Source organism: Physeter macrocephalus, chromosome 7, assembly GCF_002837175.3.
Source record: "Physeter macrocephalus isolate SW-GA chromosome 7, ASM283717v5, whole genome shotgun sequence".
Classification (NCBI taxonomy): Eukaryota; Metazoa; Chordata; class Mammalia; order Artiodactyla; family Physeteridae; genus Physeter; species Physeter macrocephalus.
Window position 1 is genome coordinate 50,018,876 of NC_041220.1, and position 15,802 is coordinate 50,034,677.

Sequence of the window (15,802 nt, forward strand, 5' to 3'; positions counted from 1 at the left end):
CTTCGTTATTAAGTAGTGTATTGTTTAGCCTCCATCTTTTAAGCTCTTAAGGACAGATGTTTGAATATCAGTAAAAACTAGATTTTACTGGAGTAACTGTTGATACTTATTTCCTTATTGTTTTAGTATCCACTTCAGCACACAATGGTTTTGAAGGAACAATACAACGCACACACAAGCCTTCTTACGAAGATAGAGTTTGTTTTGTAGCTACTGTCAGGTTAGCTACACCTCAGTTCATCAAGGTATGTTTCTAATTTTATTTCACAAAGGGGTTTCACTTTATATTGTGAGAATTGTCTGTGTAATTTTTTTGTTGTTTCCAGATACTTCCTGTAAACATTGAAGTGGTAATGGCCATGAGACATTAAATATACATGATCATGATATTTTTGAAGCAAATAATGAGTTATCAAGGCACTCATTAAATTATATAACTAATTTTTAAATGTATACCCTTTGTAGTTAACCAGTGGTTATGTATCACCATTGTCCTGCTTTTGTGCAAAATTTTAAGATGCTTTTTTTGTATGGTTCACAGCTACATTAAAGGGGAAAAGCCAAAAATCTAGGTAAATTTAAAAGGTTGGTTTTGAAATTTTCTTTTGAAATACACAAGTGGCTTTTTACTGCCTTTCATGTACCTTTTCAGTTTTGAAATTCAGTTAAATAATTTATTTTTATATCCTCAGCCCAGGAAGCAGCTGATTAGTAGGGAAGTGGGAAAATCAAAGACTTTAATCACTGGAAAGTGGCTGGAAATAAGCCAGGCTAAGGTTTTAAATTTAGGGAAACACCGTATTATAGGACAAAGTACTGAATTAGCAGTTAGAGAATCTTGAACCAGTCTTCTCACTCAGCTTGTTTTGATCTTAATAGCAGTAGCTAAAATGTTTATTGAGTGCTTACTACATGCTGTATACTTTACATGTGTTATCTCATTTAATTCTTAAAAATGCTGGTATGATCACCATTTTATATATAAGGAAACTGTCGCCTTAGGGAAGTTAAGTTACTTGCCCAAAGTCACAGCTGTTAAGCAGTAGAACTGAGATTGATTCTAATTCTTTTTCTCTCAGAGCCCAAACTCTTAATCACTATACTGTGCTACAGAAGGTTATTCAAGGACACAGAGGCAGGTTGGAATACATTGTTGAGTATGACTAGAGTCTAGGGTTACTGTGTGTGGAGGAGTGGATAGGGATGGTGAGAGATGATGTTAGAAAATAAGCAGATGCCGGCAATGAAATGTGCTTCTTTTTTTGTTGTTTGTTTCTCCTTGCTGAAGAGTGTAGATTTTATCCTGATGGAATGAGCAACCATTAAGGTTTTTAAGCAGGGAAGTTATACAATCATATTTGAGTATTTATAAGGTAATTGTGACCAGAATAGAAGATGAGTTGAAGGACAGGGAGACTTGTTTGGGGAGACACTTTGGCAATAGTGTGAGCCAATGATGGCAAGGGTCTAGAGTCTAAACTAAGACCCTGAAGATGGATGGGATCAAACAGATTTCTTAAAAACTTAGAAGGTGAAATTGAAAGGGTTTAGTAGTGGCCATTTACATGGTGAATGGTGAAAATGAGTGTATTGTGACTATCAGATTTCTAGACTTAATGGCATAACAGAGGTATGCCTCTGTTAATGAGATGGAACATTGTGTAACTGGGTATGAGGAGTAAAGCAGTTAGTTTATTTTAGGACACATTGAGTTTGTGATGTGCGGGAACATCCAGACAGAAATACAGAACTCTAATTCAGGAGAGAGATATGAATTCAGAATTAGGGTTTATAGGCATGTGAGTGCATAGAGAAATGTGTTGAGTGAGAAGTACTCCCCTAGAAGCCTGCATCTATTTATTGCCATATTCCTTGGTACTAGAAAATAAAAATGTATTTAAAAAAATGTTTAGGGAAAAGTTAGCTAAGAATGACTTCTACAGCTAACAATGTTTGGGACTCTGCTAAGGACACAGAAAAGTATTTCTAAATTTTAATTATTAATTTATTTGTAGGAAATGTGCACTGTTGAAGAACCTAATGAAGAGTTTACATCTAGACATAGTTTAGAATGGAAGTTTCTATTTCTAGATCACAGGTAACTCCCATTTTTCAATTCTATAAAAAGATAATAATCATATTATAATTCTTGAAATTAATGGATTTCAAGGATAAACTTTTTCTCATCAGGATGCTCAAACTCATTATCCATTATTTAAAAAAATAAAAGTTCCTCCCAAAATTGATTTCTAGTTGAGTATTTTTTATTATGGAAAAATTCATAATATTGGTTGTTTTATATGTAATTTAGGGCACCACCCATAATAGGATATTTGCCATTTGAAGTTCTGGGAACATCAGGCTATGATTACTATCATGTGGATGACCTAGAAAATTTGGCAAAATGTCATGAGCACTGTAAGTAGATTTTAATATTTCTGGTGATAATAACTTTTTAATCTGTAAATAACTATCATATGAATAGAAGGTGGTGAAGTACCAACTTAGAACCATTTTTGTATTTTTGAAATATATTGGAAATTTTTTCTTTGTATATATAACTAATTCCAGTAGGAATCCTAGATCAAGTCTAAATTAAACTTCTTCCCATTTTACATATTTCAGTCTATAGTAGTAAGTACAGTTTTATAATATGGCATCTAATAAACCTTGTTTTGAAGTATATAAGCTCTACATCTAGAGTAAAAGAAGTAGATTCGTTTGAAAATTGTAATAGTATGTCAAAATATTAGAACACTGTTTCATAAATTTTGATATCCAGACCCAGGAGGTAGGGACACATTTAAAGAATCTCTTCTAGAAAACTCATAGTGAGTGCTTCTTTAATGTTACCTGCTGTTGTTATATTAGCAGAAGGAACATTATCATCGCATTTTTTGCCCTGTTCTAAACAATTTACGTACATTATTCTCTATTTTTCATAATCACAGTTGTAGAAAGTAGGTACTACTATTATCTCCACAAGTAAACTGAGACGCAGAAAGGCTAACTAATTTATTTACAAGCCCATAACTCATTGGTGGCAGAGACAGGATTAGAGTCTAGCCCTACCCGTTTACCACGTACTATTCATTCCTTGTTTCAGAAGTTTGTTTTTAATAGGTTTTATTTGCTTCTCTGATCCTCCTCCCCAAATCCTTCCCCCTTGAGTGTTCTCTAAATTAGATATTTAAGATACTTTCATAATGTCTTAGGCCAGTCTCATAAACCTCTCTCTATGAAAGTAAAGCATGTTATATAATATCATCAGCTATATGGAAGATTTTCAGAGTAAAGTCACTTCACAAAAGAAACATTCCTTTCAAGTGATAATGGGCACTAAGCGCCATGATGTATTAAAAATTTCTGACACCTCTATTAGCTAGCTGGGTAATTTTGGACAAGCAGTTTCAAGTATGTAGAACTTGGTTTCCTCATTAATAGAGAGAGCAAGTGATTCCTGTCCAGCATTTCCTAAGGTTTGTTGCATGAATGCCAGTCTGTTAAAAATGAATTTTATGGTCAAGGAAAACTAGGTAACAGCTTATAATCAATCCCCATCTCCCCACCACCAGAATCTTGACATATATTAGCATACACAAGGCTTTGGGAAGACCTATTTAACAAATTTTCCCAAGTTAATTTAACCACAAAACCCATTTTTTGCTTAAAATCATTAAAGGGCTTCCGAACTTACAAGCTACAGAGAATGTTTTGGGAAATACTGTATTGTCAGTTACTTTAAATAATTAAGTTTTTCTGATTTTGGTTAGTTAAGGTTTAGAATTAAATGCCTCAAAGATGCTGTACTTGTCAGGGCCGGGAGGGTGGGTGGAGCTCAGGTGTGATTACTTATTGCTGTTGCCCTCAGTATGTCTTAGCAGGAGAAAGTCAGTATGTGAATAATTTATTCTTGAGTATTTGGAAATTTATTGTATGTGAAAAGTATCTAAGATCAGCAATAGCTGGCTGTAAATTGGGCACTGTGGAAGATATGCTAATTGCTATCTCTACAGAATAGCATTTTCTTATAATTGATGTACTATATGTTATTGAAAAGCCAGAAGAAGAATTATATATATAGATATAAATGTGGGTGATACCTTTGGCTAAAAATCTAATAATATGAATCAAAACATATTTCTTTTCCTCTTAGTAATGCAATACGGGAAAGGCAAATCATGTTACTATAGGTTCCTGACCAAAGGACAACAGTGGATTTGGCTTCAAACTCATTATTATATCACTTATCATCAGTGGAATTCAAGACCAGAGTTCATTGTTTGTACTCACACCGTAGTAAGGTAATAATTATTTTTACAGAATTTCTGAATATAGAAACATCCATAATGATTCTGGAATGTAATTTTATGTATAACTTATTAATGAAGTACAAAGTGATTTTTTCACCATTTTTGGTATATATTTCAATTTATTATTACATTTACTTATAGGCATTATATAGAAAGAAATACAGTACAGATATATAGGAATATATAATTCTTGACATAAATTTTATGGTTTAGAGCACATGTTGTAACTGTCTTTTATATACCACAGTCAGTCATGTAAAAGGAGAACTGGAGTAGATAAAGCATACTCTTCCTTTATTTAATTCCTCTTAATTTAAGTTCTTTGTGGTTATGGATCATTTACAGTAGCACATAAAACATTTGAGATATGTAGAAAAATGGAATTTGAATTAAGATATACACTGTATGTATATGTTTTAGGTTTTTGTGGTGCATAGAAAATAGTCTGGAATTTGTGATGAACAAGTAAGACACATAACAAACACTGAATGGTTGCACCTCTGCAGTATTTTTAAATGAATGATCAAACACTGAAATTCTATTTTTTACCATTTGTAGTTATGCAGAAGTTAGGGCTGAAAGACGACGAGAACTTGGCATTGAAGAGTCTCTTCCGGAGACAGCTGCTGACAAAGTATGTTATCCTACAGTTTTTAAAAATTATTTTTATTTTTTCCCAGTGAAAGACAAGACTCAATAATTTACAGGAAAATTGTTTTTCAAATATTTCATTTCCTTACTTGTGACAGGGTTATAACTATACTTTACTATTTATTTTTATATTAAATTTAATATCTTACAACCTTGTGTGCTTCTAAAAAAGATTTGAAGAGCTGCTATTTAGTGATAACTGTATGAGAGACATGTATGATCTCAGATTTAAACTAACATTTGTTACAGTGTGCTAGGCTCTGGCTAGGTTTTTATATAAATTACAAAATGTCATTTATTTCTCAGACATCCTTATCTGAGTAGGTGATATCCCCACTTTGAAAATATTAAAACTGAGCTTAAAGACTCATGGCTGGCAAGTTACAGTCAGGGTTTGAACTCTGGTTTCTCTTTTCATTGTATCAGGTAGGAGTGTAGTATATTAGCTACCTATTGCTGTGTAACAGAACTTAATGATGTAAAATAACACACATATATTATCTGATAGTTTCTGTGAGTCAAGAATCCAGACACAGTTTAGTTGGGCCCTCTGCTTCAGAATTGGTCATGAGGCACAACGTTTCAGCCCAGGGTCCCTCACAAGTCTGTAATCAAGGCATCACTGGGGGGCCACAGTCATCTCAAGGTTCAACCTAGGCAGAATCTGTTTCCAAGCTCACTTAGTGGTTGTTGGAAGGATTGGGTTCCTAATGGGCAGTTAGACTGAGGGCCTTGGTGCCTTGCTGGCTGATGGCCAGAGGCAATCCTCAGTTCCTTTCCAGGTGGCCCTTTCTGTCAGAACAAGTATGCAAGAAGACCTAGGGAGAGAAAAATCCAGCAAGATTAAAGTCAGTCTTTTGTAACCTAATCACAGAAGTGATATCCCATCACTTTTGTCTGTTCTGTTCATTAGAAGTAAGTCAATAGATCCAGCCTACAGTAAAGGGGAGGGATTATACAAGGTTATGAATACCTGAAGGTAGGAATCATTTTGAGCCATATCAGAAGTTGCCTACAACAAGTATTTTTGACCTGTAGAAAAATAAGTGGAATGAAAAGGTCAAGAATGTATATTAAAAAATGAGTTAAAATAGGCAGCATGCCAGGGGACAGAATGGGAGGATGTCATTCAGTCATTCAACAAACCTTATTTAGTACCTTCCATGCACAGTGAAGAAAACCATCAACGAAATGCAAAGGAAATCTACCGAATGGGAGAAGATATTTGCAGATGATATATCCAATAAGGGGTTAATATCTGAAATATATAGAGAACTCATAGGACTCAGTAACAAAAAAGAAGTCTGATTAAAATATGGGCAGACAACCTGAATAGACATTTTCCCACCAGACACATGAAAAGATGCTCAACACCTTTCTAATCATCTAATCATCAGGGAAATGCAAATCAAAACCACAATAAGGTATCACCTCCTACCTGTCAAAATGGCTGTTATCAAAAAGACAACAAACAACAAGTGTTGGCGAGGATGTGGAGAAAAGAGAGTCCTCATGTGCTGTTGGTGGGATTGTAAGTTGGTGTAGCCACTGTGGAAAACAGTATGGAGGTTCCTCAAAAAATTAAAAATAGGACGACCTATCAGTTTTACTTCTGAGTATTTACCTGGAGAAAACAAAAACAGTTAAAAAGATTTATGCACCCATGTTCATGGCAGGATTATTTACAATAACCAAGATGCAGAAGCAGCCTAAGTAAAGATGTGGTACATATATATCGTGGAATACTTTGCAGCTGTAAAAAACGAAATCTTGCTATTTGCAGCAATATGGATGGATCTTGAGGGCATTATGCTAAGTGAAATAAGTCAGAGAAAGACAACTGATCTCACTTATACATAGAATTCAAAAAACAAAACAAATGAACAAACAAAACAGACCCATAGATACAGAGAACAAACTGGTGGTTTCCAGAGTGGGGCGGCGGGGTGTGGGCTGGGGCAAAATAGGTGAATAGGATTAAGAGGTACAGACTTGCGGTTGTAAAATAAGTAAGTCATGTAGGAATATGGTTAATAAAACTGTAATAGCTTTGTATGGGGACAGATGGGTACCAGACTTACCATGATATTCATATTTAAATGTTGAATCGCTATGTTGTACACCTGAAACTAACAATATTGTGCATCAACCATACTAAAGTTAAAAAAGAAGAGTGCCTTCCCTGTGCCAGGAAGTACTGGACATCGCTCTAGCTGCTGAGAATATGGCTGCTGCTCTCATGGGTCCCACATGAAAGAATTTTTTCAAAGAGGCTCTGTCTGCTTAGGGGAGGAAGATCCAGCATGATTTTAGTGAAAGAAATTTTCTGAGGAAAGTGCTTAAATCTAGGGTTCCTTGAAATAAGGACTATCATAGAAACCAAAGTAATACATATAGAGATTGTTCTCTTTACTTCTTTTTTCCCCCTCATTCCCATGTCCAATCCTAGGAAATTCAGCTAGCCTTACTTACAAAATATACTCCAACTATGTCTGCTTTCTCCCCACATTAATGTTACCACCATGATCCTCCTGAGTTTAGGGAAGAGGTCCACTTGAGATATATTTTTCAGAAATGTCCATGTGTGGATGGTTTTAGTCAGGAATCTAAATGTGATCACCAAGGGAATGAGTATAGAGAGAAGATGACCAGGCACTAAGCACTGGGGCACTCCAACATTAAGACATGAAGGGGTCAAGGAAGAACCAATCACAGGAGACCAAGGAGAAATATCCACTGAGGTAGGAATAAAACCAGGAAACTAAGTTGTCCTAAAAGCCAAGAAAAGAAAACGAGCATGTCAGTGAGGAGTGAACAGTCAGCTTTGTCGGGTTCTGCTGAAATAAGTTAAATTAGATGAGTACTGAGAATTGAGCATTCAGTTCAATAACATGTATTCATTGATCAGTAAGAACAGACCAGGTGGAATAATAATATGAGGGAAAGCTTGATTAGAGTGGGTTTAGAAGAGACAAGGGGAATTAGAGATGGTGAGTAGGGAAGGGTTTTACTACGAAGAGGAGAGAAATCTGGCAACAATAGGAAGCACTGGGCTAAGAAGAAGCTTTTGCTTTTTAAGGTGGGAGAAATAATAGCATATTTGTACATGGACGATAATGGTCTGAAGGAGAGAGAAATTGGTGATAGGAGAGAGAGTGGTAGAAATGCTAGAGCAGTGTTCTTGAGTAGGTGAAAGAAGATGGGATCTAGTGGACAAGTGAATGGATTAGGCTTAGCTAGATAGAGGAGCAGATGATTTCAGCTACAGAAGGGGTTGGGAAACTATGGCCGTTCGGCTTGATCTGGCCCTCTGCCTTGGTTTGTAACACCCACAAGCTACAAATATGTTTTTTACATGTTTTTAAGTGATTGAAAAAAAAAAAAGAATGTTTTGTGACACACAAAGATTATATCATCAGATTTCACAGCCACACTCAATTGTATATTGCATATGGCTGCTTTTGTACTACAACAGTTGAATTGTTGTGACAGAGACTGTGTGGCCCACAAAGCCTAAAATATTGACTCTGACCCTTATAGAAAAGTGTACTGGTCCCTGAATTACAGTAACATGAAGAAGGGTAGAATATGTGAGTATGTATGCTGGTAGGAAGGTTGATATAGTAGTGGAGCTGTGGCATTTCTCTACAGTGAAATAGGAAGTGGAGTTTGGGGTTTGAAAAGAGGGAAAAGTGTTGAATGGTTTTCTAGGAGAGTGAGAAAGTGAATGGACAAGGGAATTTTAGCCTGTTGGGCAGGCAGGATTAAGGGCTCATTGAGGGTCTTGGTCATTTATTTAAAGAGAGAACAACGGTTACCATGTGTGTTTCTTCAGCCATGTTCAGCTGTGCAGGAACAGATGTGGAATAGGTTCCCTATTGGGTTTCACCAGCACTGGTATTTTCCTAAGGGAGTATGGTGAAGGGAGATAGGGGCAAGGGAGTTGATGATACACTCAAGGGTGTGTTTGCAATGATTAACCATGATTTTAAGCTGGTTAAAGAGGGAAGAGAAGACAGTGATTATGAAAATGTGGTAGAATCGATGTATTTTAGGTTCCACTGAAGGATTATTGGAGTTGGGATACTAAAGGGAATGAGGAAGAAACAGGGGGAAAGGTGGTTAGAAAGTAGGATGTTTGAAACTGAAGTTATGGAATGTTTATTTTTTATTGATTATGACAAGGTCTAGGGTTTAACTATAAGAATAAGTGACTGAGGACAAGTGGATGTCAAGGTCTTCATCAAGGAATAGAGAAGTCATTGTGTCACATATGTGAATGTTGATAACCTAGGAATTAAGAATCAGTGAGGGCAACATCTCACATCATACTCAGCAGGAGAAAAGCTGAAAGCATTTCCTCTAAGATCAGGAACAAGACAAGAACGTCCACTCTCGCCACTTTTATTCAACATAGTTTTGGAAGTCCTAGCCATGGCAGTCAGACATGATTCTATACATAGCAAATCCTAAAGATGCTTCCAGAAAACTACTAGAGCTCATCAATGAATTCGGTAAAGTTGCAGGATACAAAATTAATACACAGAAATCTGTTGCATTTCTATACACTAACAACGAAAGACCAGAAAGATAAATTAAGGAAACAATTCCATTTACCATCGCATCAAAAAGAATAAAATACCTAGAAATAGACCTACCTAAGGAGGCAAAAGACCTGTACTCTGAAAACTGTAAGATGCTGAAGAAAGAAATTGAAGACGACACCAATGGATGGGAAGATATACCATGTTCTTGGATTGGAAGAATCGATATTGTCAAAATGACTGTATTACCCAAGGCAATCTACAGATTGCAATGCAATCCCTGTCAAATTACCAATGGCATTTTTTGCAGATCTAGAACAAAAAATCTTAAAATTTGTATGGAAACACAAAAAACCCCAAATAACCAAAGCAATCTTTTTTTTTAATTAATTAATTAACTTATTTATTTATTTATGGCTGCGTTGGGTCTTCATTGCTGTGCGCGGGCTTTCTCTACTTGTGGTGAGCTGGGGCTACTCTTCGTTGCTCTGTGCAGGCTTCTCATTGTGGTGGCTTCTTTTGTTGCGGAGCACGGTCTCTAGGCACTCAGACTTCAGTAGTTGTGGCGCGTGGGCTTAGTAGTTGTGGCTTGGAGGCTCTAGAGTGCAGGCTCAGTAGTTGGGGCGCACAAGCTTAATAGCTCCACGGCATGTGGGCTCTTCCCGGACCAGGGCTCGGACCCATGTCCCCTGCATTGGCAGGCAGATTCTTAACCACTGAGCCACCAGAGAAGCCCCCAAAGCAATCTTGAGATGAAAAATGGGGCTGGAAGAATCAGTCTCCCTGGCTTCAGACTATACTATAAAGCTACAGTCATCAAAACAGTAAGGCACTGGCACAAAAACCGACTTACAGATCAGTGGAACAGGATAGAAAGCCCAGAAATAAACCCACACACCTATGGTCAATTAATCTATGACAAAGAGAGCAAGAATATACAATGGAGAAAAGACAGTTTCTTCAATAAGTGGTGCTGGGAAAACTGGACAGCCACATGTAAAAGAATGAAATTAGAACATTCTCTAACAACATACACAAAAATAAACTCAAAATGGATTAAAGACCTAAATGTAAGACTGGATACCATAAGACTCTTAGAGGAAAACATAGGCAGAACACTCTTTGACATCAATCACAGCAATATCTTTTTGGATCCACCTTCTAGAGTAATGAAAATAAAAATAAACAAATGGGACCTAATTAAATGTAAAAGCTTTGCACAGCAAACAAAACCATAAATAAAATGAAAAGGCAACCCACAGAATGGGAGAAAATATTTGCAAATGATTCAACTAACAAGGGCTTAATCTCCAAAATATACAAATAGCTCATGCAGCTCAATACCAAAAAACAAACAAACAGCTCAACGAAAAAAATGGGCAGAAGATCTAAATAGACGTTTCTCCAAAGAAGACATGCAGATGGCCAATAGGCACATGAGAAGATGCTCAACATCGCTACTTATTAGAGAAATGCAAATCAAAACTACAATGAGGTATCACCTCACATGGGTCAGAATGGCCATCATCAAAATGTCTACAAACGATGGGGCTACCCTGGTGGCGCAGTGGTTATTAGAGAAATGCAAATCAAAACTACAATGAGGTATCACCTCACATGGGTCAGAATGGCCATCATCAAAATGTCTACAAACGATGGGGCTTCCCTGGTGGCGCAGTGGTTGAGAATCCACCTGCCGATGCAGGGGACACGGCTTCGTGCCCCGGTCTGGGAAGATCCCATATGCCGCGGAGCGGCTAGGCCCGTGAGCCATGGCCACTGAGCCTGCGCGTCCGAAGCCTGTGCTCCGCAACAGGAGAGGCCATAACAGTGAGAGGCCCGCGTACCGCAAAAAAAAAAAAGTCTACAAACGATAAATGCTGGAGTGAGTGTGGAGAAGAGGGAACCCTCCTACACTTTTGGTGGGAATGTAAACTGGTACATCCACTGTGGAGAACAGTATGGAGGTTCCTTAAAAAACTAAAAATAGAATTACCATATAATCCACCAGTCCCACTCCTGGGCATATATATGGAGAAAACCATAATTCGAAAAGATACATGCACCACAATGTTCATTGCAGTACTATTTACAATAGCCAGGACATGGAACCAACCTAATGTCCATCAACAGAGGAATGGATAAAGAAGATGTGGTACATATACATAATGGAATATTAGCCATAAAAAATAACGAAATAATGCCATTTACAACAACATGGATGGACCTAGAGATTATCATACTGAATGAAGTAAGTCAGACAGAGAAAGGCAAATATCATATGATATCCCTCATATGTGGAATCTAAAAAATGATACAAATGAACTTATTTACAAAACAGAAGCAGACTCACAGACTTAGAGAACGGACTTGTGGTTACCAAAGGGGAAAGGTGGGTGGGAGGGATAAATTAGGATGCTAAGATTAACATATGCAGACTACTATGTATAAAATAGATATTCAACAAGGACCTACTTCCCTCCATTATAATGAGGAGGAAAGAGAAGATGGTTATATTCATATACCTGGTATGTTAATAGGTAGAGTTACATATTTGGTGGTGGCAAGTATTCTCATCGATATAAAACAAAGCTATCAGTTGAGAGAGGGAGAAAGAAGTTTAGGAACAATGGGAAGGATATGGAGTAATTGTGAAGAGTAGGAAGATGAGCCCACTAGAAAACTTAATGTTTCTGCTTAGTGTTGAGTATCTTTTTTAGGTTGGTGATCATTTTAGGTTGACTATAATTGTCTCCAAAGGAACAAGTGAGCTGGAAGGCTAGGTAGGACAGGGATGGTTTAAAGTCAGATTTTAATTTGTGCTCTTAGAGGTGCTAGAGGTAATGACAAGGAGTAGAGATTGAACGCGGTAGAGTAGAGGAAAAAGTTTCTTGGTGACGAGGAGTTCCTAGAAAGCTGAGAGGCCAGGACAGGATATTGGATGAATCACCAATATGGATATTGAATTCTGGAGAAAGGTCAGAGTTGGTGTGAAGAAGAAGATTTTGAGCAGTCAAATGCGGAGTTCCAAAGATGCTTTTAGTGCCTTGTCTGTAAACTTAAGTGTCATCTTAATTCTGTTGGGTTTTTTTTTTTACTTTTTTTTTTTTTCTGATGTGGTGAAATATATGTAACAAAATTTACCATCTTAACCTATTTTAAGTATATAGTTGAGTGGTATTAAGTACATTCACACTGTTGTGCAAGCATTGCCACCATCCATCACCAAAACTTTTTCATCTTTCCAAACTGAAACTCCATACCCATTAAACAGTAACTCCCCATTCCCTCCTCCCTCCAGCCCCTGGCAGCCACCAATCTACTTCTGACTCTGTGAATTTGATTCCTATAGGTACCTCATGTAAGTGGAATCATACGGTATTTGTCTGTATGTGACTGGCTTATTTCACTTGGCATAATGTCCTCAAGGTTCATCCATATTGTAGCATGTGTCAGCATTTCCTTTTAAAGGCTGAGTAATATTCCATTGTATGTATATACCACATTATGTTTATTCATTCATCCATCAATGGACACTTGAGTTGCATCTGTCTTTTGGCTATTGTGATTAATGCTGCTATGAATGTGGCTGTACAAATATGTGTTTGAGTACCTGCTTTCAATTCTTTTGAGGATATACCCAGAAATGAAATTTCTGGATCTTATGGTAATTCTATATTAATTTTTTCAGGAGCTGTTACACTGTTTTCCATAGTAGCTGTACTGTTTTATTTTATACATTCTTGTCAGCACTGCACAAGGGTTCCAATTTCTTCATATCCTCACCAACACTGGTTATTTTCTGTTTTTTTTTTATAATAGCCGTCTTGATTGAAGTGGTATTTCTTGGTTTTGATTTGCATTTCCCTAATGATTAGTGATATTAAGTATCTTTTCATGTGTTTGCTGCTATATCTTCTTTGGAGAAATGTCTCTGCAAGACTTTTGCCCATTTTTTAACTGGATTTTTTGTGGCAGGTTTTTTTGGGTTTTGTTTTTGTTGTTGTTTTGGGGTTTTGTTTGTTTGTTTTTTGCTGTTGAGTGGTAGGAGCTCTTTATATATTCTGGGTATTAATTCCTTATCAAATAAATGACTTACAAATGTTTTCTCACATTCCATGGTGCTTTTCCACTTTGTTTATAGTGTCCTTTGATACACTTCTGTTGCCTGTGCTTTTAGTGTCATATCCAAGAAATCATTGCCCAATCGAATGTTATAAAGCTTTTCCCTTTTTTTTCCTAAAAGTTTTTCAGTTTTAGTTCTTAACGTTTAGATCTTTGATCCGCTTCGAGTTAACTTTTATATATGGTATAAGGTAAGAGTCCAACTTCATTCCTTTGCATCTGTTGTTTCTTTAAATAGAGAATGAAACCAAAACTTTCTGGCTATTAAATTTTTTTTTTCATTTCTTTACCTAATATTACACAGGTACACTTCCCTTGTTATGGGGTAAAAACTGATTTTGGGGAGGAGGAGTTAGCAAGCAGTATTGATAATTTGGGAACTCTGAACTGAACCACAAGAAAACATTTATTTTACTCTTGTCTCCTTAGAGCCAAGATTCTGGGTCTGATAATCGTATAAATACAGTCAGTCTCAAGGAAGCATTGGAAAGGTTTGATCACAGCCCAACTCCTTCTGCTTCCTCCCGGAGTTCAAGAAAATCATCTCACACTGCGGTCTCAGACCCTTCCTGTGAGTACCCTAGCTTGAAAGCAGACTTCCTTTAAAGAGGGTCCTTCTAAATTGTTTATGTTGCCGGTATCGGCATTTTTCATCAACTGCCACTTTCAAATGATAAGTGTTTACATTTCTGAAATACACTAACCTTTTCAGTGAGCAAGAGGCACATTGCTCACATTTAGCAAAGAGTTAAGTTTATAAAGTAGCCTATAAAATATGTAGGTAGTAATATTGGTCTTGTTATTTTTAACCATCCCTCAAAAAGAAAGCAAAACTATTACAGTAATTCCTTTTTTATTGGTGGAGCCAGTAAGTAGTGTTCTTTGAGTTTGCTTTTTGAAAGTGCTTTGTGTGTATCTTGTCTTTATGAAGACTTACATAATTGTCATTAAATTAATATCCTTTTTAATTTTTTAAAAAGTCTAGCACCTTTGTTTCTCAGAGTATTAAAACTATATATAATGAAAAAGGGGGTTGTCTGAACTACTCAACATTGTGGGTAGAACATCAAAAGAGGTTAAATATAGAAATTTCTGAGACCTTAGAAAAAAAATTTTTCCCTACTATAGCTATTTCTTCCTTTTAAAAAATAAATTATTTTATTGTGGTAAGAACACCTAAAATGAGATCTACCCTCTTAAATTTTTAAGTGTACAGTACATTATTGTTGACTATAGGTATGACTTTGTACTGCAGATCTCTAGAGCTTACTCATTGTGCTTATCTGAAACTTTATGCCCATTAATTAATAATTCCCCATTCTCTGCCTCCTGGCCATTGGCAGTCACCATTGTGCTCTTTGATTCAATGAATTTGACTATTTCAGATACCTCATATAATGGAGTCATGCAGTACTTGTCTTTTTCTGTCACTGGCTTATTTCACTTAGCCTAATGGCCTCAAGCTTCATCCAAGTCACAAATTGCAGAATGTCTTTCCTTTTCCAGGTAGAATAGTAGTATTTCACTGTATGTATACACCACATTTTGTTAATCCATTCATCTGTCAGTAGACATTTAGATTGTTTCCATACCTTGGCTATTATGAATAGTGCTGCAGTGAACGTTGGAATGCTAATATCTCTTCAAGATGCTGATCTCAATTCTTTTGGATAAATACCCAGAAGTGGGATTTTTAGATCATATATGGTAGTTCTAATTTTAATGTTTTTGAGAAGCATCCATACTGTTTTTATGGTGTCTGCAACATTTCCCATCCCCACCAGCGGTGTGCAAGGGTTCCAGTTTCTCCACGTTCTTACCAACACTTGTCTTCAGATTTTTTTTTTTTGAACAGTTTATAAGCTGTTTTTTTTTTAATTGAAGTATAGTTGATTTACAGTGTGATATTTTTGATAATAGCCATCCTGACAGGTAGAGGTGATATCTCATTGTGGTTTTGATTTACATTTACCTGATGATTAGTGACATTGAATATTATTTCATATATAGGCTGGCCATCTGTATGTCATTTTTGGATAAATATCTGTGCAAGTCCTTAGGCCATTTTTTAATTGAGTTATATTGGGTTTTTTTACTATTGAGTTATAGGAGTAGTAACTTCTTTTTTTTTTTTTTTTTTTTTTTTTTTTTGCGGTACGTGGGCCTCTC

General features: G+C 36.4%; 1 protein-coding gene across 11 annotated transcripts in view; it reads left to right on the forward strand.

Moving 5' to 3' along the window:
* Nucleotides 1-15,802, forward strand: part of CLOCK (clock circadian regulator) — a 136,334-nt gene that overhangs the window by 101,600 nt on the left and 18,932 nt on the right. For all 11 annotated transcript variants that reach the window (XM_024131922.3, XM_024131924.3, XM_024131921.3 and 8 more), the window contains 6 exons: nucleotides 127-245; nucleotides 2,016-2,098; nucleotides 2,312-2,418; nucleotides 4,157-4,304; nucleotides 4,872-4,947; nucleotides 14,063-14,204. In XM_024131922.3, the coding sequence (XP_023987690.1) occupies nucleotides 127-245; nucleotides 2,016-2,098; nucleotides 2,312-2,418; nucleotides 4,157-4,304; nucleotides 4,872-4,947; nucleotides 14,063-14,204 (675 nt within the window). The remainder of the gene's footprint in view (nucleotides 1-126; nucleotides 246-2,015; nucleotides 2,099-2,311; nucleotides 2,419-4,156; nucleotides 4,305-4,871; nucleotides 4,948-14,062; nucleotides 14,205-15,802) is intronic.